This window comes from Symsagittifera roscoffensis, chromosome 9 (genome assembly GCF_963678635.1).
Source record: "Symsagittifera roscoffensis chromosome 9, txSymRosc1.1, whole genome shotgun sequence".
NCBI lineage: Eukaryota > Metazoa > Xenacoelomorpha > Acoela > Convolutidae > Symsagittifera > Symsagittifera roscoffensis.
The window spans coordinates 38678935-38703665 of NC_087070.1; the positions used below are offsets into that span (position 1 = coordinate 38678935).

General features: G+C 33.7%; 1 protein-coding gene across 1 annotated transcript in view; it reads left to right on the forward strand.

The window, feature by feature from the left end:
- The first annotated feature begins 810 nt into the window (after positions 1–810).
- LOC134853925 (sperm-tail PG-rich repeat-containing protein 2-like) overlaps positions 811–24731 on the forward strand; it is a 33217-nt gene continuing 9296 nt past the window's right edge. The window contains exons 1-4 of the mRNA XM_063869897.1: positions 811–1397; positions 21186–21315; positions 22495–22630; positions 24336–24494. Of these exons, the coding sequence (XP_063725967.1) occupies positions 1283–1397; positions 21186–21315; positions 22495–22630; positions 24336–24494 (540 nt within the window). The 5' untranslated portion in view covers positions 811–1282. The remainder of the gene's footprint in view (positions 1398–21185; positions 21316–22494; positions 22631–24335; positions 24495–24731) is intronic.

Genomic DNA, 24731 nt, shown 5'->3' on the forward strand with positions numbered 1-24731 from the left:
TCGCGATGAGATAGGCATGTTTCAACGTCACGGAGTTCAGATATCGAAGTCAAGCAGAATCTCAATTGATCTTCTTTCTTCTTAGCCATCACTACTCCGGACGCCCACGGTGAGTTAAATGGTTCTATCATTTCTTACTCCAGTAATGTTTCGGTTTCTTTCCTACTTGCATCCTATTTGAGAGCTGCCATGAGCCTCGACCCTCATTGTGCGGTACCGCCGACTCCTCTAGCTCTATTTTGATGTTCAACAAAGTTACAACACCCCAAGTCCGCCTTGTGTCTAGAGAAAACGTCCTGGTTCCTATCTAACACCTATTGAGCTACAAGTGGCTACAATGTAAAAAAGTTTTTCTTTATTATTTATGACAGAAGGAGTTAATATTTTTCGTTGATTCATTTTTAACTCAGACCGGATTCATTCGAAGTTTGTTTACCGGTTATCCTGGAACGAGTTGTTTTACGGCTATTTGGGTGTTCGGCTTTGTGACACACCACCATTTCTGAATGGTCACATACTTATCAATTAACCATTTGCGAGCTCTAAACTTGTTTACGTCAAGAGATCCTGTTAATTTAACTACCAAACTATCATTGTAGTACCTATTTTTCCGTCATTTGGTCTTTCCCTCAAAAGGGACGCCACCGAGTAGCTCGGGGACGGAACCACCTTCTAATTTTTCAACGCTTACTCTTGATTCGACCCTTTAATGATAATTTACACAGGAGAAAAAAATGAATCAAAAACCGCAGTCATGCTGTAATTCTTTTGCGAAATCAGAATTCGTCACAAAAGATCTTTTTTATTCGCAGCAGATATAATCAAGCACCGGCTAAATAATCTGCACGTTTTTTGTTGTTTTAATCTATTCATACACATCTAAACAGATTTTTACCATCAAACAAATCCAACCGCTTTTCAAACGAAACACGTGCGCTTTTCGCGTTTAAAAACGCTCCAACTGTTAACTGTATTGTGGTAAACAAGATTACAAAATCAAACCATAGTGGAAAAAAGGTCGAGTTCAAATAATACCATAAATTCAGGATTGCAATTTAAAAAGTCAGTTTTGCCTTTGTGATCTATTCAAGTTATTGCATTTTAACGTATTTTCTGTGTACCGATACAAATTTATTCAAGATTATCTGGTTATTTGCGGTTCTTAGATAACTGTTCACTTTTAAATTGATCCCAAAAAATTGTAAAATTTAGCTAGCATAGTTTTTACTTTAAATAATTGTCAATTTTCAAAAATTATTAGTTAGTGTAGTTCTGGATCGTGATGTATGACAGAGCTCCCCGTATAGTGTCTCAGGTGAAGCCAGGCACTACTGAGATTGTTGGTCCGGGGGCTTACGATGTCCCAGTGCCTGCAGACATATCCAAACGGAAATATGGTCAGTCACCATCTGGGTTGGGGGATATATTCTCATTCTCAAAGGACCGAATACGCGAAAACTCTCAACCAATCAGCGCCCTTTAAACTGTCCAAAGCTGACTGATTTCATCGCGTATTTCTTTCGATTGTGAGTTAGAACCGATGTGGTTAACTCATAGAGTAATTTCGGATAGGGTACACCGTCTGCTCGTCACGCTATCTTATTTTCGGCCGGATAGATTCGTGCAACTTCTTAGTCTAATACCGATCCTAATCTTACTCTTATACTATCTAGTCTCAGGTTGTTTAACTAGTCTCTGCTAGGCTCAATAGATCTAGGGTATACTGGTTTATTGCGGCTGCTGAAGTGCTCGGGAGAGTCCAACTAATTTCTAAGTTAAATTCAAATCTCTCTGGTGCTGAAATTACAAGTAACTTCAGCACTTACAAATAAGTGGGTTGTTAGTTAGATGGATCATGATTGGTTAATATTAAATACTTTACATTGGTAAAACATTTAATTTATCCAATCATAAAATGTAGTTTAGATCAGGTTCCACCCATCCGGGTTTTACAGAGTTTTTTAGAATAGTTCTTCTGCAATTCGAAGGATGGATGATGGACGTTGGTGTTTGGCGAACATCTTACTTCTTCTGTTTCCTTTTTGTTAAAGAAGATCCAGGAAGCTGGAGTTAGAGACATAAGACGTTGTGTCTTCTAGTGACAACGACTAAGTCTTCGCAACAAACTCAAATCTGATTTCAGAATGGTTGGCTATGTCAGGTTTTTCTGTTCTGCGTGGAGAACTTTTCTGTGTCTGATTTAGTTTGGGAATGGCGTGGAGATTGTGCGTGGAGGGGATGCCTGGTTACTCGGATCTGTACGTATACTTGAACATCGAGGTGGTCATTGGTCTAGTTCAATGAAGTCCTTTTCTGCGAAGTCAAGTCGTACTCTAAATCCTTTGAGTTGTGATTGTGAGTGGCATATCGATTGTGGTTGGTCATTCTCTCTCGAGCGTAGTGGGGTCGTTTTGTCTTTAGATGTTCGTCCTTGGTGTTGTATTCTGATCTATGTATTGCATAAATGTAATTTACATTTTATAAAACATTTATTAGTTTAATATTTTTTAATTATGATTTTAGTTAGTTGTTTTCACAAAAGCTTTTTGTTTTAGTTCGGTTATTTTGAAGAGTTACTCACACTTGAGTAGCTCTTATTAAAAATAAAGGTGTGGTCACAAAGCGTGGATGTAGCGCGGTGGGTTAGGCCGGCTATAGAGCATGCTCAGGACGTCCTTCCTGGTGGGTTAGGCCAGGAGTGGGAGTATGATTTCATGCGGTTTTTGTGAGGGGTCCTGTTATGTGACAACGTTTTATGTTGGGTTTGTTGTGGTTTTTCTTATGTTTTGTTGGTTGTGTCCTTTTTTCAAAAATCAAATTGTTTGTGGTATGGGTTTGTCTTTCGACTTTTTTGTGTTTTATTATTTCTTTCTTAGACTTTATAATAGTCTTCAAAAGAATAAATTATCCAGTTTTAAACTGGGTTAATCCGGTTTGGGTACCGTTGGTTTCCTTTTCTTAGTCATGCTGTTATTCTATGATTTGTGGTATTTAGTAAGCTGCGTTGGTTAGTTTTGTTTAATATATGATTCCTTTCCAACCGGGTTAAAGGAAAGTTTGAAACATGTTATTATATGTTAGAGTTGTTGAGTGTGAAAACTTGAAACTGAAATTCATTATTTTAAACAATTCTTCGTGGGCGAGCTGTGCGAGTGTGGATAGAATTTCTGTGCGAATGAATGAGAATATCAAAAGGTTAGTACTGCATTTGCATTTTATTAATTTACTGCATAGAATTTGGAAATTTACTGCTAGTTATGGGGGAATTTTAAGATACAAATTTTCATTATAATTAGATTTACTGCTTGTGGGGGAAAATTTTAGAAATGAAGTTACTGCATTGGTATTAAATTTATAAATTTATAAGTGTAAGAGATTAATAGAATTTTTGAAATCTGTTTGATGAAAATTGCGATTTTTATTTGTCTTTTGTGGTTTTTGTAGGTGATCGTCGGATGAAGGCTAAAAATCTAAAGAAAACATGAATAAAGTATGGTAAGTTTTTAATATTTTAATTAGTTAGTAATATTCATTTAATTCATACTTACCTGTTAGTCGTCGGGGAAAAAACCGTGGGGGAAGATGTCGTGAATTAGTTCTGAAGTTGTTAGTAGTTTAGCTAAGATGCGGATGATATTTTTAGTCTGAAGCAGTGGCCAAAGCAATTGAAGTGCCTTAATAGTGGTTAGTTCTTCAGTGCCAACTGCAAACTCATAAGGTGTGTTTTGGATTAGATTATATAATTTGTGATTGAATTTAGTGTTGTGGATGAATTCTAAAATTGGGATTTCTATAGGTTGTACAAACTCGTGCGGGATAAGGAGGGGTCGGGATTCTTCGGCGTTGAAGGTCTTGGTGATGGGACAGAAGATGTACATTTGGGTTATGGGGTCATAATTACGAAGAATACCATGGAGGTTAGTGTCTTTAATGCAATATGTGAAATTTAGGAAAAATGGTGAAGTGTATTTGGAATTAATGAATTGAAAACGATGGTGTGGTTGTCTAGAGGGTGTGTGTAGGTCAAAGTGATTTTGGATGAAGCGATAATAACTATATGTGTGGGTTTGTTTAGTGCGCAACATAATATCGTGTGAGCAGTGTAAATCTCTTTCGTGTGGTGCAAGGAAATGAAAGGTTAGTGAAAATATTTGGAAGCGTTCTTTAAAACTTTCGTATGCTTGTGTGTCTGTTAGTGCTTCTGAAATAATGTGATCAAACTTTCGGTCGAAGATGTTTAGTGTAAATATATATGGTGTCTTGATGAAAAATTTCTCGGTAATTTGTGGATTAGCGAAGCGATCGTCGTCTAAGAATTGATCTTGGTTAGCTCTGATGATGTTGTGATCATAGTATTCGAGTGTATATTCGTTAGCTCTAGGTGCAGTGTGTGTTTTTAGTGATTTTTTATATCCAACGTAAGTAAATTGTCTAGCGGTTAGTGGTGTAGTGAGTCGATATAGCATGTCCGTATTTCGCTCTATATCGATGTGAGTGTTAGATAAAGGTAAGCAAAGAGGGTTAGTAAAATGATAATATGAGGTCCAAGAGAGAGTGGGCATTAAAACGTATTCATCTACAAAGTTGCGTGTTTCGTTAGCGTCGTGGGGGGTGTTTAAGGTGTATTGTGGGAATGAGGGTAAGGTGATGGCTAAAAATTCTTTTGTGTTAGTATGCTTGGGGTGGTTGATGTATTCACGGGCTGTTCCTGGTTTTGCTGGGAAAGGATGGTTGGGGAACTTTCTTTTAAAAGTGCGGTAAGCTCTATTAGTGTTGAGTGAAGATTCAGTTGATGTGGATGATGGTGCTAATGATTCAGTATAATTTGAAGAGGGTGTAGGGGTAGGGGGGTTGGATGAATTTATTGTGGAGGAGATTTGGTTTATGGTTGGGGTATTAAGGTGGTAGGGTTGTTGTTGAAGGGTAATAAAATTATCTAGCTCTGGGGAGATTCGGGGGGTGTCTGGAGAATGAGATGATTGGTCAGAATGGTATGAGGAGTAGGTTGGGGTAACTTGGGAAGCATAAGAGGGTGTGGGAGTGATTGGGTCAGGGTTATTGGATAATATGGGTTGAAAAGGGGGTTGAGAAAAATTAGAAGAGTTATGAAAATTATTGGATGGGGATGGTTCTGAGTCGGCGAATTCATCGGGGGTTTCAATATTCGGGTTATTGAGTTGTGAGATGGAATATAAAACTGAGATGTGTGAATTAGTGTCGGAATTCATGCCTGATGTTACATTACTAGGTGAAAAATCGGGTGGCGGAAAAGCAAAAAGTGGTATTATTGGGATTGGAGAGGTAAGATTGGTTGGGTGGGAATTTGATCGGTGTAGTGATCCAAGTTGGCGGCTCATCGTGGGCTAAAAAAATGATTATTTTGAGACTGAAAAGCGGTGGTATGGGGTTGTTCAATAATTTGTTCATAAGTATTATCATCTTGTGACTGGTGTGTCATTATATGTTGGATGGGACTTTGTGATGTGGTGAGTCGAAAATTTGGATTATGTGTGATGGCTAAATTTCGAAAATTTCGTGGGACTAGGGATAGTGGATGGTTATTTGGTAGGGTTGGTAATTGTGGTGCCGTTGGCGTTATGTCTACATTGTTATGTTCTTCGTCGTATGTATTTTGTCGTGTTGTTATTTTTGTGTTATATTCTTTTATTTGTGCGTCTAAAAGAATTTTGTTTATAGATGTAGAAAAGATTCCAAAAAATCCTGCAAAGAGTATGCGTGCTACGCTTGCTTGTCTGTTTACTTGTGTGTGTATAGCACATGTGTTGTAGATTCCTTTTAAAAGTGAGAAAAGAAATCCAATAAAGTTAAACATTGCGTATAAAATAGTCAATTTTTCTAAGATGTAGTAGGGCCATCCTAGAAAATCGAGGATCTCATTTTTGAGTGTAACAAAGCTAAAAATGTTAATTGGTGATATATCTTGGGGACGGTATTTTTCACCGTTTAGATATATATAATCTTTAATGTCTTTAAAATATCCGCTATAGTCTTGCGTGTAGATATCGGCAAATCCTGCGGTTTCTGCAAGTTTGCGTAAATTTTGGTCTATTGATTGTCTTTGTATAGTGTCCATTTGTGTTAATAATTCTTGGAATTGTTGTGTTCTAATGTGATGTTGAATATCTGATTTTGAATAGATTCCTATTGATTGTAAGTCTATATTTGGGTTTCGAGCAATAGCGCGAATGCTTTCTGGTGAAAATTTTTTGAGTGATTGCATTAATGTGGGATATGGAGTGAGAAGATAATATTTATTTTCATCAGGGTTTAGTTGTACTACATTGTGGCTGTTTTCTGATCCACATGGGACTGCGGTATCCCAGAAATAGGTTCTTCGTGAAAGTGTATCCACGAAATGTACTTTATTCTTATAAAAGATAGGGATTCTTTTATAACATCGTTTATCTTCAAAAACGTATAGTGGTGATACTTTTTTAGTACAAGTATAAAACCATAAGATGTTTCCTTCATAGTCTAAAAAATTTGATCTATTTCCAGATAATAAGTATCATGCATAGGGTATTTTTAACACTGCTAGTGCAAGTGATTGTAATATTTGTGTTCGTTCTAATTCGCATAGTTGGTGTAGTGTTTCTAATTCGGAGAGTGACATTTCTTGAAAAATTCGGCTAATTGTATAATCTAGTTTCATATCTAAATGAATATCATAGTGGATATTACCGAAATATGTAGTATTCATTAGTGATAATTCTTGTAAGCGTGTGCTTCTGGTGTCATGGGGTTTTAGATGTCCACCAGGTTGTCCGTTGCTTTTTTCAAAATTAACTGGTATATAGGATGTTCCTTCGTTTAGAGGATGACCTGTGGCATATGGGTCGATTTTTACTTTTCCAGTGGTCATGTCGAATCCTTTTTCGTATTCAACTAATATTTCAGAGTATTGTGTTCTGTGAAGTGGATTTCTGTATTTACATGCAAGTTCTGTTTCTTGATATATTTGAAAACGTGTCAATTTATTTTCTATATTGTCTATGTTTCTAAAATTAGAACTTAGTTTTCGTGATGGATGGACTTGTTCATATGGAATTGATTGTATAAAATATTTTTCGTGAAATTTTATCATACGAGCGTGTATTTTTGCTACTTGAAATGTTGTACATGTATCTTCGGGGAACCAAACAATTGTTGCTTGCGTTCTCGTTGTAGGGTCGCAATAACCTTGATCATTTTTACAAGGTAATCGGATTCCTTGATAGATCATTGTATTATCTGATAAATCTCGTGTTAGTTGTATTTTTTCGAGTTGTATTTTCCAATCGAAAAACATTATTTCTTGGTATCCTTTATTTTTTGTGTCTGCTTTGCAGTTTGATGGGTCATTTATACCAATGTGTGGTATCCAATGTTTATCGTGTAGGTCATAGGTTAATCGTCCGTGTGCGCCGTTATACGGGTATTTTTCGTCTAGTTTTATATGTCCTTGGTGTCTTTCAAGTTGTGATTGATGTACAGAGTCTGAAAAAACTTGAAAATTAACTAACTTTCTTTGGGAGTTCTTATTTCGTGTGATGTTTAGTCTAAGTAATTCATTTTTACAATCGTCGGGATTGAGATGTAAAAGACGTTCTATATTACTTTGATAGAATGATTCATGGTCAAGTCGGTTTTTGTTTCCGTTCGAGACTTGTGAACAATGTACTTTCTTTTCGGAAAATGTTGCTGTGAATTTATAACCTGTAACTGTTGTTGCTCGGGCTTTTGAATAGAGTGTTGCTATTACATCTGTGGTTTCTATAGCTTGTGGTTCTGTTTCACATTGTGATACTTGATTTATTGCATATTTATGTAGTGTTTTTTGTTCATTTTCTTCACAATCGTAATGTGTTACTAGTAAATCTTGTGGTCCTGTACGAGGGGAAGGGTTTATGTTTTGATTTGAGATTACTAGAAAAAGGAGTTGGAGAAAAATTAATAATTTTAGAATATACATGTGTATGATAATCCTGAGTATGGATTATAAAATGTAATGTAGCCAATTGTGTTTTTGGTATATCTGTCGTATTTGTATATTACTTCAGTAGTTATAAACGGTGGTGGTAGTGATTGAGCTGTTATGTTAGGTGGATTTAATGGGTAGGGATGTTGGGTAATATTATTTAACTTAACTGTGATTTCAAACTTTAATTGTAAACTGTTTTGTTGGAGTATTTGAATATTGTGATCACGGATATCGTTGTGAATATCTTGGCGATATTGTAATCTATTAAGTGCCCAGTTATGAAGGCGGTTACTTTCTTGATGTTGTCCAAATAATGGTGGAGGTGCTGTAAATGTATTCCAATCTAGTCTTAAAGGAATATTTATTGATGATTGTTCTCGATATCTGGCGTCGAGATTATTTGGAAAATTTAAGTTAAAGGGTGGTGGTGAAATCTTGCTTATTGATGGTGTTGATGGTAGTGATAATGTTTCTGGTAGTGATGAGGATGTTGTTGTGTCCGTAGAAATATCTATGGGGTCATTGACTAAATTTGGTTCACCTTGTGTAAATGAATGTGTAGTCCAATATGGAAATCGTGATGTTTGGTTTGTGGGGTTGAAAGGATTTTCACGTATTTGCTCAGATGTTGGTGTTGAACCTAAGTAATCTGATGGTAGGCTTGAGGTGCTACGTTGTGAAAGAAGCGTAGGGGTTTCTGGTAATATACCCATGGGGTTTTCTGGAGTGTTTTGTGATGGGGATTGAGGTATATCAAAATGAACTCGGGGAGTTTGAAAATTTCTGTTTCGTCGAGGATGTATAATTTGTCTATTTATTTCGACTGTATTTTGGTTTTGACTAGAATTTCTTATTCTATTTAGTTCTTGTGGTAGTGTTGGGTATAGGTTATATGTTGGTTCGCTTAAAGGTGCTTGTCGTTGAACTGGTTCTAGTGGTTCTGATAAACGAGCATGTCGTTCTTCAAAAGTGTATGGATTGTCTTGAAAAGAAATTCGTGTAGATGTTTGAGGATTTTGAGTAGTTGAAGGTGGTGTTTGGTTATCTTGGGATGATGTCGGTGAAGACTGATTCTGTGACTGTTGGGTAGCAATTTTTGATGGATTTTTGAATTGTTACTTTAGTGGGAAGGTTTATGTTTATTATAATATTCTTCCAAAAAAATAATTAGAAAAATTGTTGCTAGGGCAAATGTGAAGATTGCTTTCTTTATACATTTACATATTGTCAAAATGAGGGATGATAAAAATGTTATGAAAATTACAAACAATAAAAAAATATCGGTTCTACTGAAAATTGTTCGTATCATTTAGACAAGTTATATAAATCGTACCTGTGGATATAATCAAGGGTTTTGGAAAGTTGGAGGAATAGTTCGAGTATAGTGTAGAAAATTAAAAAAATGTTACAAAAAATGATTAGGATTATTAGAAAAGATTCAAGTATATCAAAAAGAAATATTATAAAGGTTTCAAGTATTGTAAAAAAATGTTTAAGATTTATGAGTATTTGAGTAACTGATTGAGAGAAGAGCATTTAAGAAATGATCTCTTGGTCGAATATTTTTTGCTGTTTGAGGCGATTTTCAAGTGTGGTCGGATTATTTATTAGTTTTTTGACAAGTGGGTTGAGTTTTGTAAAAAATTGTTGGGGGCAATTTTCATGGTGACTGGGAGGTCGTCTTTTTCTTTATTTTTGTTTGTCAAATGATCCGGGGTATGGTGAGATTTTTATACTTTAGGCTAATTAAAATGTTCATTTTGTTACTTTAGGCTAAGTTAACAAATTTGTTTTGGGGGTATTCGTGGTCTGAGTTGGGGAAATATTGTTGATCTTTGGGTTATTAGATAAGGGAGGGGTATGGTATTATGGTGATATTTATTTTAGTTGTCAAGTTGGAGTGGTTTGCTTATTTTTGACCTGGAGGTCGTAAAGTTATAGTTATAGATGTGCCTGGAGTTCTATATGATTCGTCTAATTGGTCTTAGTTTGAATTAGAGAAAGTGACGGATTGGATGAATCCTATTGGTCTATTTTGAACTAGAATTATTGCGTACTTTTCAGCATGTTATTTTGAAAAATGTAAATGAAAAATGTTTCGGAGGTTTCAAGATTGTGAAGTATAATGTTAAAATTACTTTTGAAATTCCACTTTCTTTAAAATTTTAGATTGGGGGATGAATATTTTATAGTTTTTACGTGGTTGATTTCGGAGTCTTGTTGTTTTTCTATTTTCTGATTTGTCGATTTGTTCTTGGGGTATTATTTGTTTGGTCATTTTTCTATTTTTTCTTTGTTTTGGGGATTCTTTATGGTTTTGTGTATTGTTTTTGGTGGCGGTTGGTTTTGTGTTTTGATTTTCGGTGGGGTTATCATTTTGTTCTGTGTTTTTCAGATGTGGTTCATTTTGAATGATTTTTAATCCTGTGAAAGAATATAATTGAGTTAATTCGCGGAGTGCGTATTCTTTTGGGTAATAAGGTAATAGGTTGTTTCGATGTTGAACGATTTCTTTTTTGTTTGAGTCGGTAATTTTATATGTGACATCAGTGGGTTTTGCAATTATTTGGTATGGTCCTTTTCGAAGGGGTTGTAATTTTTTAGAAATTCCTTTTTGAGTATTAAAATTAGGTATTAAAACAAATGTTCCAATTTTTAATTCGGAGGCTGGTGTAAAACGTGAATTGATTTGTTCATTAATGTTTTGTCTTTGTAATAACTTTTTTGTTATTTTTTGATAAATTTCATTGTGTTTTTTATCTCTATTTAGAATCCATTCGGTGTGTGTACCGGAGGCTAGTTTAAGAATTTGTGGGTGATGAAAATGATCTTCATCGTGTGTATGTAAAGGTAGGTTATAACAAATTGAGTCTTTATTTGGTTGACAATAACCTTGTGCGTTTTTATGAGAATTTGCTGTAAACATTATTGGTTTGCGTGGCTTTTGGTTAAAAACCATTTCGTATGGTGACATTCCTAAAGTTGTCGTTATTTGTGAATTATATGCTAAGGGAAATAATTTTACATCTGCTGACCATTCGGTATATTTTGTATCATTTCCGTTGATGATACATCTAAGATATTCTTGTAATGAACGGTTCATACCTTCGACTAAGCCGTTTGTCCAAGGTGCATGAGATGTACGTGGTTTGTGTTTAATGTTATATAAATGACATAGTGTGATAATTTCATTATTTATGAATTCTGTACCGTTGTCTGTAACTAAAATTTCTGGTAGTCCGAATTTTGCTATCCAGTGTTCATAGAGTGTTGTGTAAGCGTAATAAGCGTTACAATGTGGTACTGGGTTAAGTGCTACATAATGTGTAAATGCGTCAACAATTACCATAATGTAGGAGTTTCCTTCTGATGAGGGTGAAATTGGTCCTTTGGTATCAAATGAGATACGATGGTTAAAGTACAAGCTTTGTCCTTTAAAATCTTGTTTTTGTGCTATTTGTTTTTGATTTGGGTAAGGTTTATTTAGTTGACATACTATACAGTCATTGCATAGTACTTTTATCCAAATTGGTGCATTTGGAAAGTAAAAATTTTGTATAAAATTTGAATATGTTTTTTCTGATCCAGAGTGTCCTTTAATATTTTGTGTATGTGAAATATTAAAAGCTATAAGAATCATACTTAAAGGGAGACATGGAACTGTAGATTCATTCAGGTTATACTCTAAAAGGTCTGTATTTTCGTTAATTGTTGTGTTGTTGAATTTGCGAAAGTATCGGAGGAGTGTTTTGTTTCCTAGAATGGTTGAATCTGCTTTGATAGGTTTAGTTTTATATTTGTGCCATGATTTCAGCTGTCGAATTACTGGGTCAAGGTTTTGATATTGTTTCAGTGTTGAAATTGTAATTATTTCTGTTGGGGGGAGAAAAATGTTTTCGATTTCTAATTTAGATAAGGGTATTGTATCAAGTGGGTCGTGAAGGTCAAAAACTTGATTTATTGTGTATTTTGAATCATTTGTTTGTGGTCCTGATAAATTTATTTTATCAGTTAAATCTTCTTTTTCAATTAGTGGAAAATGGTCTTTCTTAGGCGGGTGTTGTTTTGTTCGTTTTTGTTGGGTGTTATTTTTTATCCATTGAGAATATGGGATTGGTTTGAAAGTTGATGTTCCAAGTAAATCAACTTCATAATGATTATTTTGACAATCTAAATAAAGTGGGAAATGTTGTAGATTATTTATTTGTGATTGTTCAATATCAGTTTTTACTGCATATTTGCATTCCAATAGGGGTGATGTTTCGTTTTCTGCAAGGTAGAATTTTATGTTTTTGGGTATTTCAACTGTTGTTTTTCGTGTAAGTAATTCAGGTGGTGTATTTCGACTTAAGGTGTCTGGTAATGCAAGATTTTTTCCTGCAGTCCAAACTATATGTAAGTTTGGAAATTTCATTAGAATTAGTTGAAATCTGTAAACTCGGTGGTTTGGGTTAGATTTTTGTGTAAAGAGAAAGATGATTGGTTTATGGTCTGTGAATAGAACTGTTGGATGTTTTGATCCAAGTATCAGAAATTCATATTCTGTCAGTGTATATATTATGGCTGTACATTCTCTCATTAGAGTTGAGAGTCGTAGCTCTGCTTGAGTGAATAATCGAGAATTTGCTGATATGAGGTTCATTTTATTTGTACCATTATGTGATTGTAATAGTGCTGCACCGATGCCAAAGTTCGAAGCATCGCACATTGCATAAAATGGTTGATTTGAATCTGGAATTGTGTTTGAAATTTGTTCAGTTAAAAGTTTCTTTATTTCTTCAAATCGTGTTTGATGTTCTGTGTTCCATTCAAAATTATTTTGTTGTCTAAGGATGTTATAAAATGGTCGTAGATATAATTGCATTTTATAAACATATTTACTTAAAAAGTTTAACATTCCAAGAAATTCTTGGATTTTCTTTTTATTTGTTGGTGGTTGAAGTTTTTGAATAGCGTCAATGCGTGATTTCAATGGAGTGATTGTTTTTCTTTCTATATTATGTCCTAAGAATTTAACTCTTGTCAAAAAGAAGTGTGATTTATCGGGGGCGGCCTTCAGATTTTCGTTCTGAAGTATTTGGTGATATTTTTCTAAAACATTGAACATCTCGTCTTTTGTTTGTGATTGCATAAAAACATCGTCTAAATAGGTGATTGCGTTTTTCTTGAGTATCAGTGGTCTAAAAATTTTGCTCATAAAAGCTGAAAATGCTGCTGGTCCTATGGATATTCCATAGAATAAGCGGTTGAATTCATATTGTTGGTTTCCGATAACAAATTGTGTTAAACGTCGTGATTTTTCATCTAGTGGCATTTGATTGTATGCACTATTCATATCGGCGGTTGTAAAGTATTTGCCGTTTATTTTTGTTAAAATAACTTGTATTGGTTCAATGGGCCAATTACATTTTGATTCATCTATGAGTGAATTGAGGTATCTAGCATCGAGAACGATTTTTAATGATTCTCCTTTAGCTAGAATGATAACGGGGTTGATAAATGTGTTGCCTTTTGGTTGTTCTTCTTTATTAACTGGTGATATAATGTTGTATTGTTCTAAAATATCAAGTAATCTGTTCACTTTATCATGTAAGTGAATTGGTACTTTACTTGCTCTCTGTTTTTTGAAAACTGCGTCTGGTTTTAACGGGAGATGTAGTGATGAACTGATTTTTCCAACATCGAATTTTGATGTTGCATAGACTGATGAATATTTAATTAGCTGTTTGGCTAATTTTTCGAATTCGTCTTGTGTTATTTGTGAATGTTGGAAATTAAAAATTGTTAAAAATTTTTGTTGGTCCTCTGTGTAGTTACTTATGTTGAATGTAGGTTTGAAATATGGAGTTTTTGTGAAATAATCCGTATTTCTGTTTTCGTTACTTATTATATTATTTATAGATAATTCTTCATTAAGAATTGTAGATTGGCATATATCTAGTAGTTGGAGTATATTATTTACGCGATAGGCTTTTTCGTGTATTGGTGATATTGTAGCGTTGGTTTCACAATATCCTAAAAGTCCTAAAGGTAATGTTACTTGGTAAGGTGTGTTGTTATAGACATGTAAGGAAATGATATCGGAATTCGAATTTTTCAAATATTTTATGGATGAGATTGTGATTTTGAAAAATTTGTGAATAGGTTTGAATTCAAATTCTGACATATAAAATTTTTGTTTGTTTTGTTCTTTATCATATTGGTGAACTTGTTTGATTGAAAAATTATAGATATTTCCTGATAGTGGTTTTAGGTGTTTTCTTTGTTGGTTAAATATCGGGTAGAATTTTGAAAAGAATGGTGGTTGTTTATTTAATCTTTGAAAAAATGTTAAGGATGTTTCTTTTGTTTTTGTATATTTATCTTTGATTAATATTTTACTATTTAGTATGTTAATTGTTGGTATATACTTCGAAATAAATGGTATTCCAATGATATTATATTTAATGTCAGTGATATGGAATATTTGTTTAAATGGCTTATTTAAAATTTTGCTTTGTTCCATTGTTCTGGTGGGGAGGAGAAATAATTGGATTTTTCCGTAGTTTATCAATGTTGATCCTTGTGCTGTTGCTAACTTACTGGAGGTTTAAAGAGGTGTTAGCTTTGGGTGTAAAGTTTTTATTTCATTCCATGTGGGGATGTTTATTATGTTTGATTCTGCTCCTGAATCAATTAAAAAATCTATTTCAAGGTCTGGTGGTTGAAATTCTTTATTTCTTGGGCTTTCTAAGAGAAATGGTATTGTCCAAATTTTTTCTCTGGGTTGTTCTTTTTGTATATTTTGATAAATGTGGTTTGTATTCAAGCATTTTGTCTTGGTATTTTTATTGGTTTGATTTGTAGTGTTAATCTCATTTGTTTCTTGCGTCGTTGGTGTGGAATTTATGGGTGTAGTGTAATAATTTTGAAGAAATTCTGATTGATTTTCATATATGTGTGATGAAAAGGGTTGTTCATATATGACAGATTCATAGTCATTTTCGACTTTTATCATATTGATAGAAAGAGTGTTTTCAGTATCACTTTCTGAATCTGATGATGTACAGTTTATTTGATTGAGTTGTAACGTATCAGTTACTGTGTCATCAATACCTGGAGGGTCTGATGTTGTTTCTGGATTAGATTGTACTTGATTGATTTGTCTTTGATGTTTAGGTGTACTACTTCTGTGGCGATTATTAGAATTATTATAGTTATTATTATTCCGGTGTGGTGATTGGGAATAATTTCTATAACGATTATTATAACTTGAGTGTCGATTTTGTGAATTATTTCGCGATCTGTTTTGGTAATTATTGTTTGGTCTGTTATAGTTCGATCTATTATATGAGTTATTCCTTGATTGATTGTTCGGGTAATTCTGGTTTCGGTTGTTTGAATAACTTCTATTTCGATTATAGGAGTAGTTTCTATTCCTATTGTATGATGAATTTCGTGATTGGTTGTTTGGATAGTAGTTATTTCTTGATTGGGAATTAGATCTAGAAACAAATCGTTGTGTATTTGAATTTGATCTGGAGTAGTTATTTCGACTATTTGGTCTATTGTAGTGATTTTGTGATGAATTATTCGTGTTTCTTCGTTCTGGTGATCTTCCTCTATAACTTGAGTTATATGGTGATTGATTTCTTGTATAATTTGTATTGTTCGGGAGTGGTTTTCCTGAACTGTTGTTGCTGTAGACTGTTTTGTTCGGTAGATTTTGATCTTTTTTCATGTATTGATAGAATGATTTATTTGGTTCTTTATATTTTTGAGGTTTATTTTGATTGTCTTGCTGTTTTTGTCTACATTCGGAAATACTATCTCCGTATCGTCGGCAATAATTACACCATTTTTTGAAAGATGGTTTGCCTTTAAAGTTTGGGTTCTTTTCGTAAATATTGAGTATTTCAGTGATTTTTTCAACGAGGTCTGTCTCTGATTCCTGTATATTATTAATATTAGTGGGAGTCGTTTCAATTCTGTTAACGTATTGTAATTTCAGATTTTCCGTTTCTTCTAGTTTCATCGTGATTTCTGCTTGTTCTAATTTGTCTACTAGTTTTCGAAAATCTAAATCGGGTTCTCGAATTGAAGAAGGATGGGATGCTCTCTTTTTTATTGCTATTTTCCTTAATTGTGGTGTTAAGGTCATCATTAAGATTTCTGTCATCTTTGTGTTTTTATAGTCATGTGTATTTAATGAATATGCTTTTCGAACTAGTGTTTCGATTCGTACTGCTATTTGCTTGATGGTTTCGTTTGGTAATCTGCGAATTTCATTACATAAAACTCTTTGTTGTTGTTTGTTTCTTTCGGAGTCAAACATTTTTGAAAATTCCTGTGTAAACCTTTTCCAGTTTGATTTTATTTCTAGAGGTAGTACTGAAAACCATTTTTGGGCTGCGCCATCTAAGGTTGTTTGTATTAACGCTGTGCGTCGATGTATCCAATTTTGATGTAGTGGCGTATTAATTGGTTCAGGTCCAATATTTAAAATCAGGTTTGCTGTTACTGCATTTAAATAATCTTCTACAGAGTATTCAGGGTCTGTTCCTGTGAAAACCATTAAAGGTTTGTTTGATGTTATTGATGATCCACCCATAAGGTATGGATTCATTGTCATTTGTAATGATTCTGCTGCATTTGGCATTTGAGAAAAATTTGAAAGTTGGTTTCTTGTTATTTCATGTTGTTGGAGATAATATGGGAGTGGTATTTCATTTTGCATTTGTGATGCTTGATACGAGTGTGCAGTCATTGGATTTTGTTGTTGAATTGGTTGAAAAGATTGTGTATTAATTAGATTTTGTTGTTGAATTGGTTGTTGATGTTGTGCATCTATTGGTTGTGGAGAAAAATTTCTATGATTTGTACGTGTTTTCTGTATTCCTTGTCTACGATATTCTTGAGTATTTGGTGCAAATATATCTGGTTGTAAGAAATCATCATCTGAGGATAAATAATCCATTTGATAAGATGTCTGTTTTTTATTTCTATTTTGTTGAAAAAATGGGTAATTTTCACTGTGATCCTGTGGAGGATTTGTTTGGAAATTTATTGAATTAGGTTGGGTCATTGGGTTATCCCAATTTCGAGATCTTGTATATTGGTTAAAATTTCTTTGTGGTTGGTTATATGTTTTTGATGGATGTGTATAATTATAATTATGGTCTGCAAAGTTGTTTCTAGTGAATGTTTTGTGTGTTTTTGATGGTATTGTCATGGGTCTGTATGTTTGGTAATCCATATGTGAATATTTAGGGGCAACCGAAGGTTTAACGGTTGATTGTAAGGTTACCTGTGTTTGTGAAGGATTTGTATTTCTTGGTGTTGTTAAATTTGGGCGTATTGGTGAAATACTTTGTTGTGTAGTTGTTGTGTGTACAATTTCTTCATTTATGAAGTGTGATGGTGTCTGGATATCTTGTTGAGTAAGATTCCTAGTTCCATTGAGGTTTTCATTGTGTATAACTGTAGAGTTTAAACTATTATTTTGTGTATCGGGTAAAAATGTATTATAGTTTAATGGTGTTGCATCAATGGTTAATGGTATTACTTTTACATAATCTCTTATGTAAGATATCGTACTTATTGCTTGACTTGAGATTGATTGTGGGAAGCTTATAAATGCGGGATGAGACCATTCGGGGTCCCAAACATAATCTGATTGTTCTGTGATAGCGGTATCATCGTTCGAGTTTTGGGGTCTAAAATTTTTTCTTGCTTGTGCAATTAAATCAATATTGTGTGTGAAATAATCTATTATGAACCATGCCAAAATTTTTTGTAGATCGTGTTTTGTATGTTGTGAAACGTCGTCTTTCGTGAAATTTTCTTTAATGATGTTTAAATAACTAGAGAGTAGTGTGATTTCATGTCGTACTTTCAAATGTTTAGATGTTTCTGTCGGTGAGACATTTGTTATTGGGATTTCGTTTTCTAATATCGAAATATAACTATATATTATTGCGAAAACTTCATTGGTGAATATGGAGTTTGCTCTTTGTGAGTTATGATATTGGATGCTTTTTATATATTCTGAAAAAACTTTTGAAAATTCTAAATCAAGATCGTCTGTTTGAATTGTATATTTTCTATTATTATGGTTTGGTGAGGTGAATTCTATGGAGTAGATTCCATACTGTTGTGTTATGTTGCATATATCTTTTAAGTAGTGGTCTATGATTTGTCTTTTGATTTTTACATCTGGGAACTCTGTTTTACATGGACTAATTCCGGGTTCAAATAAATTTACGAGTAAATTTTGACAAAATATGTGTTGTCCTCTATCAGTATCTGCGTCTACTATAAAAGGAAAGATTTCATCATCATCTGGAGTTTCTTCACCTGGGGTGTGCGTTGAGCTCATTTTTTCGTTCGATGACTGTTAATATGTAATTATCAATGTGTCTAATTGGTTGATTCCAATTGTATAAATGTACTGGTTTGTGTTTATACTGCTTTTTTATTCTTCTTTTTCCTCTTTTTGATGAATTTGAAGTTGTTTCTGAGTCAGAAAAATATAATTGATCGTGAAGTGGGTAATTTTTATCTATTGATTCTTTTAGTTTGTAAAGTTCGTCTAAACTGTTGGTTTCTGATTCTGAAAATGCGTTTCGATTTTTTGAAAATCTTTTTCGTGTTATTTGTCTTTGTTTCGTTATTATTTTTCTTTTTAGTGTTTGTCGTTTTGTTCGAATGTATCCAACTGTTTGTGTATGAGGTGTGATTACAAGGTCGTATTTTTTGTTATCTATTTCACAATTGTGTAAAACGATTGTTTGTTTATTTCCTAGGTTTTTAAATGACATAAGGTTTAGGATGACGGATGCAAAAGGTTGTTAAATGATTTCTATTTTCCTAAACTGTTAGTTCTTACGATTTTTTGGTTAGCTTAACCTGGGTCTGTTTGTTCAGGGTTGGAGAGAAAAGTATATCGATTCCGAAGAATGATTTTTTACTTTCTCGTGGCTAGTATAAGTTAAGGTGTTAACTTACTTAATCTTACTTAGGGGTAGTGATTGTGTTCAAGGGTTGGAGAATAGTAAATCGATCCACAAGGTTCAGGTATAATTAGAACGCGAGTAGTTCGTTAGATACTATTTTAAACTTACTAAGTCTAAGATTTATCCTGGGTCTGTTAAGAGGGGGGGTCAAGTGAAGGATGAATAACCGAAGTTCTTCACTGTTTATCCTAATTTGAATGATTAGTTTTGTTTAAAAATTTCTATTAGTCTTGGGTCTTTAGAAAGGGTTGGGTAGTGAATCGACGTTTGAGGTCGTTAGACACTAATTAAGTGGGTGGGGGAGAACAAAGTTGTTCTGTTTGATCCAAGGATAAGCCTTGTTGATCAAATTTGAAATTTAATTAAGTAGAAAATGATTTAAGATCCAAGGATAAGCCTTGATGATCTGGTTTTAAAATTAAGTGAATTTAAGTTTTAATAAAATTTTAAATGTGTGTAAAGGAAAGATTTAGTGTTTTGATGATATTAGTGGGTTTATGATTGCTGTTATGTTTTAGATGATGGAGCTGGAACAACAGGATGATTTATGATTACTAACCATTTATTGTCATGCTACTAATTTTTATTTTTTATTTTTCAATAAATATTCTTCAAACATGTTTTGTATATTACTGCAGAGTTTTAGGAAAACGGTCTTAGATCTTTTTATCAATCGTTATTGTATATTAATAATTTTGTTTAGCGCCTGAAATGATTTTGAAGATTAACTTCAAGGTTTTATGTTTGCAAATGAAAATCTAAATTCATTGCCAGTAGTATTCTAAATATAAAAGTTTGTTCTGGTTTTTGCCTAACTATCATATAGCTATATGGCAAGTTTCTACTTTGTCGTATGTCGTCTCTGGTTCGAGGTCTTCTTCCAATTCCGGGTAGTTCTGTTATGGTTCGGAATATTGGCTCTGATCTATTGAGTCGTAGAGACATTTCGATTAAATTATTGTCGTATAACATTTTTTAAATGTTTTTGTCTAATTTCTAATCTATTTTGGTTAATTCTAAGCTATTAAGGTCTTGTTCGAGACTTATGGTCGCACCAGATGAGTTAGGACCGATGTGGTTAACTCATAGAGTAATTTCGGATAGGGTACACCGTCTGCTCGTCACGCTATCTTATTTTCGGCCGGATAGATTCGTGCAACTTCTTAGTCTAATACCGATCCTAATCTTACTCTTATACTATCTAGTCTCAGGTTGTTTAACTAGTCTCTGCTAGGCTCAATAGATCTAGGGTATACTGGTTTATTGCGGCTGCTGAAGTGCTCGGGAGAGTCCAACTAATTTCTAAGTTAAATTCAAATCTCTCTGGTGCTGAAATTACAAGTAACTTCAGCACTTACAAATAAGTGGGTTGTTAGTTAGATGGATCATGATTGGTTAATATTAAATACTTTACATTGGTAAAACATTTAATTTATCCAATCATAAAATGTAGTTTAGATCAGGTTCCAATTGGTTGAAACATTTTTTTGCGCATTCGGTCCTTCGCGCAGGAGGAACTCCTTCTATCATATAATTTGCCCTAAACGTTTCGTCTCAGGGTTGATTAAAAAAGGTGTCAAAACAGAGAAATTGAAATTTGTTTTTGGTCAAGCTTTTGTTGAAAATTTAACTAATGTTTAAATTCAGTTAAAATGGAAGTCTCAAAATAGATTCTAAGTTGTAATAAAGTGAGATAAAAAATTTCGTGACGCATTCTCAAATATCAAACGTAAATTCAGGTTGGGATTCAGAAGAATTTACGAGTCAGAAAGAGATACGAGTCACTATAAGAACAAACTCAAAAATAGGGTTCATTCATTATTTAATCATTTCTGTGCATTACACAAAACACAAATTGAGAACTTATTGAATGGTCAAAACAGTCGTCTAAATTCAATTCTGCATCGCATACGGATCTATAAGTTTGTGATAACAATTTTTTGGTGAAAACTTTTGGGTAGACAGAAATTCAACTGTGTTCGTTGTTGTTTGCTCATGAAGACATCACTCGATAGGCAGCTAATTGGAGTGTTTTCAAGACCGACGTAGCAACTGTAAAAAACTTTTAGTTATGAGCTCTGTGAATAAAAGTCGAGTCTAATCCCTACTTGAAAACGAATGAAATTATTTTTTTGTTTATTACAGATTTGCTGACCGAAATTGATATAACCAACAATATATGACATTTTCTAATTTTCAATGATTAATAGATGGGTATGCGCCGTTTGGATCTCTGGCGCCCCGCAACAACAGTTTTCTGCCGAGTGAGAACACAGTTTTGTTAGCACCAGGTCCTGGCTCATACAACCTCGACAAGACATCTCTGCTTCGGGGAACGAGGTACGTTTTAAGGACCATTAATCCGGGGCTAAAACACGTTCAAATCTAGCGCGGTTTTTGAGCGGTTTTTTTAGATAAACCGTTCAAAAACCGCTCAAACCGCTCATTTTGAAGCAATATTTTGAGCGCAATCGTCTAAAAAAACCGCTCAAACCGCTCAAATCTTGCTTCAAATTAGGTGAAAAATCTCGACTCGGGAACAATATCAAGGAATACTATTGCTAACTCAAAAAATTTATTATAGCCCCCCCCTCTCCTTTAATACAATTTTTTAATGCGGTATGGCTATAAATTTTTATTGTTAGGCTGGAGGCTACAATGAGAAAGTGGCAACTTAATTATTTTTCACAAAAGAGAATCCTTTATGACAAAAAAAGTCGAAAAACAGACTGTTATATTATTCAATCAAAACTCAGTAATGAAAAAGTCTATATATTTTTTGCGTTTTTGTCCATAGAAAAGTCTTCATAATCAGAAAATTCACGAATTCATCGAACAAAAATATCTGAAAAAAAGCATAAAGACTATTCAGGCAGACTTCTGGAGCTAATAATTCTAATTGATCGGAAGTTTCGAACTATTTGTCAAAATAGAACATTTGTTCACGTAAGAACATCCCTCCACCCAGACACCGGGTAAATGTAATTGAAATAATATATTTTATAGTTCTAAAAGACAGTTTTGATAGAAAAGAGCCAAATGAATAAAAAAAATACATGTATTCGTGACTCTGATTTCTTGTCTAAACTTACCGGCTGAACATCGTGAAAGTTTGTACTGTTAGATGTAACTTTTCCACCCAAGCCCAGGTACAACAAATACAATTAAAGTCACGTGACACGTCACAGTGAAGCCCTTTCAGTCTTAATTCGAGTTGCGATGAATATTTTAATTGTTTAATTGGTGCCAAGAAAAAATGTCAGACTTTTTTTGCATTGTTGAACAAAACTTTAACGCCAAATTACGACAAAAACTCACTGATAAAATAGTCATACTCAAAAAAAAGAGAAAAACTAGTTGAAGGGTAAGTTAGGATTAATCTTTCACTCAAAAAACTGAAAAAAAAACTGAAAAAGGGAGATAAAAATAACCTTTACTTCAAAAATGTAAGGGGGTGTTTCTAATCATAATATTGAGGATGAGTTCGTTATCGAGTTTTTTAGCAAACTGTTTGCTTAGCACCCTCAACAGCCAGACGAAGCGTTTCGGAAACTTCAACAAGGAAGTGCCCGGACCCTCCGAGTACAACACGAGCTCGTTCAACAGTATCGGAAACCAGTCGGCTCCTGTAGCCAGATCACACACTGTGCCAGAGGTTAAAAAAATCTATTTTTTAAAATTTTTTTTATTATTATTATTATTATGATTATTATTATGATGATTATGATTAATTTTCTTATGATTATTATGATTACTATGATTATCTAACATGCCAATTGAATTGAAAAAACTTACTATAAGAGTTTCATTGTGAAACAGAAATCATGTAAATTACAAGCTATTTATTCAGAGCTGCTAATCACGTTTTGAACATTTTAACTTTTTCGTAATTTTTATCTTAAATTTTGAGTTTAGGTCTGAACAAACAGCAGCTTAGTTTTAAGCAGTCTCGGAGTTATTAAAAATCGTTAAAAATTGTATAATCGATTGACAAAAATGAGCCAACAAAACTTATTGCAATCCCAATGCAAAAACTGCGTAATCTTGTTTTTTTTTGCCAGAACTACAAATTAGTTATATTAAGATGATTTTCAGCACCAAAGTTTTCTCCGTTAGTTTTCAATCTTATCTAGCAATTTTTGTTCAAACAAAAATTTAACTGTACAAATCAGTAACCTTTTAAACGACCTTTTTTTTAGGTCGACCAAATTGATTTTCTGATCTCTCCTAAATCATTAAAAAGACCTCAGGCAAATTTTTGAAAAAACAGGCCAAACAAAGGCGTTTTAAGGCACTTTTGGAAAATTTTGACCAAAAATCGCGTTTTTTCGGCGCGCGCACCCCCTAAAAATTAGTATATATTGGCGCCGAAGGCGCCTTTAGAACAATTTTAAGGACCGTCACCAAAAATGGATATCTCAAAATAGTACAAAGAGGGGACCATGTAATATCAAAAATAAACTTTTTTTTAACCATTTAATCACAAAAAACCTATATAAGCATGATTTTATTTTTTGCAACAACATTACAAATTATTGCTTAATAAAATATTATTCCTAGTGCAAAGGACATTCTTTGCTTTTATGAACTAATTACTTATCTTTTGTTTTCATTATGAGTAAATTAACGCAATAATTAGACCATCTAAATTGGCTAATTTTAGTTTTGGTTATTGTTCCAAATTTTGAAGAAAGGCGATTTTTTCTTCAGAAAAATTTTAACTTTTTAACTAGTCCGCTCCGGCTTTTTATAATCTGAAAGGTAATAATGCCCCGAAAACAATAAAAAATTATTTCACATGTGATAATTGCCAATTTGGCTAATTTGGGTCAAGTGACGTGCGTGTATCTCAATTGAAGCTCCCTGGCTGACGTACGCTAGTTGACGTACGCTAGTTGGAATTAATTTGACGTACGCTAGTTGAAATTAAAAATCAATTGCTAGTCGCGAATTAAAAAGTTTCAAGTTTTACAAAGCATTTGGTGGGAAAATTTTTGAAACATCTTCTGCAAAACAGCAAATTTTTTTTAAAATTTTTTTGTAAAATTTGTATATATATATACTTTTAATTTTTCAATTTGTTTCAAAACTATGACTTTTTTCTGAGAAATGGCCTTTTCTTCGAAAACTTTCAAAATTTTAAGACTTTTTCAAAGAAAATTTTTCAAAGACTTTCCTGAGATCTGATTGGGAAAACTCAGGGCTTTGCGCTGCTTCCGGCAGTCTTTTAATGAATCTTCTGATTCATTGGTGTGGTCTTTGTCTTCGCTAGTTTTAATTCGGTGATCTCTCTTTTTAATTCTCGACAACACAAATAAGCTTCAATTATATCAGCACTGGTTGACTAGTTTTTATTTCAGGCACGAAAGAGTAAGGTGGTCGTCATGCGTAAGCCAGATGCCCCCTCCATCCCCGCCCAGGCACAGGCGTATGGGTACGAAGAGACGGAGGAGGGGGTGTTGCGCAAACAGGAGCCCCCTCTGCAGGACAAAACTATCGGACCTGCTTTTTACCAGAAGGTAAAGGGGAGGGGGGAGGGGTTGTTGATCATGGCAAGAGTGAATACTTTTTTGCCTCTTTAGACTTCATCACTATCTCAATATCGTCATGAGTTCACGAGCTCAATTGCTATGAATTTTTGCGTGATTATTATACCCTCGATTTCATATTCACTATACTGTTCACAATGCACCCTGAAAACTAAATTTGAATTTTTTCATAGAAACTAAGTTGACCTTACATTTGTCAGGGAAATT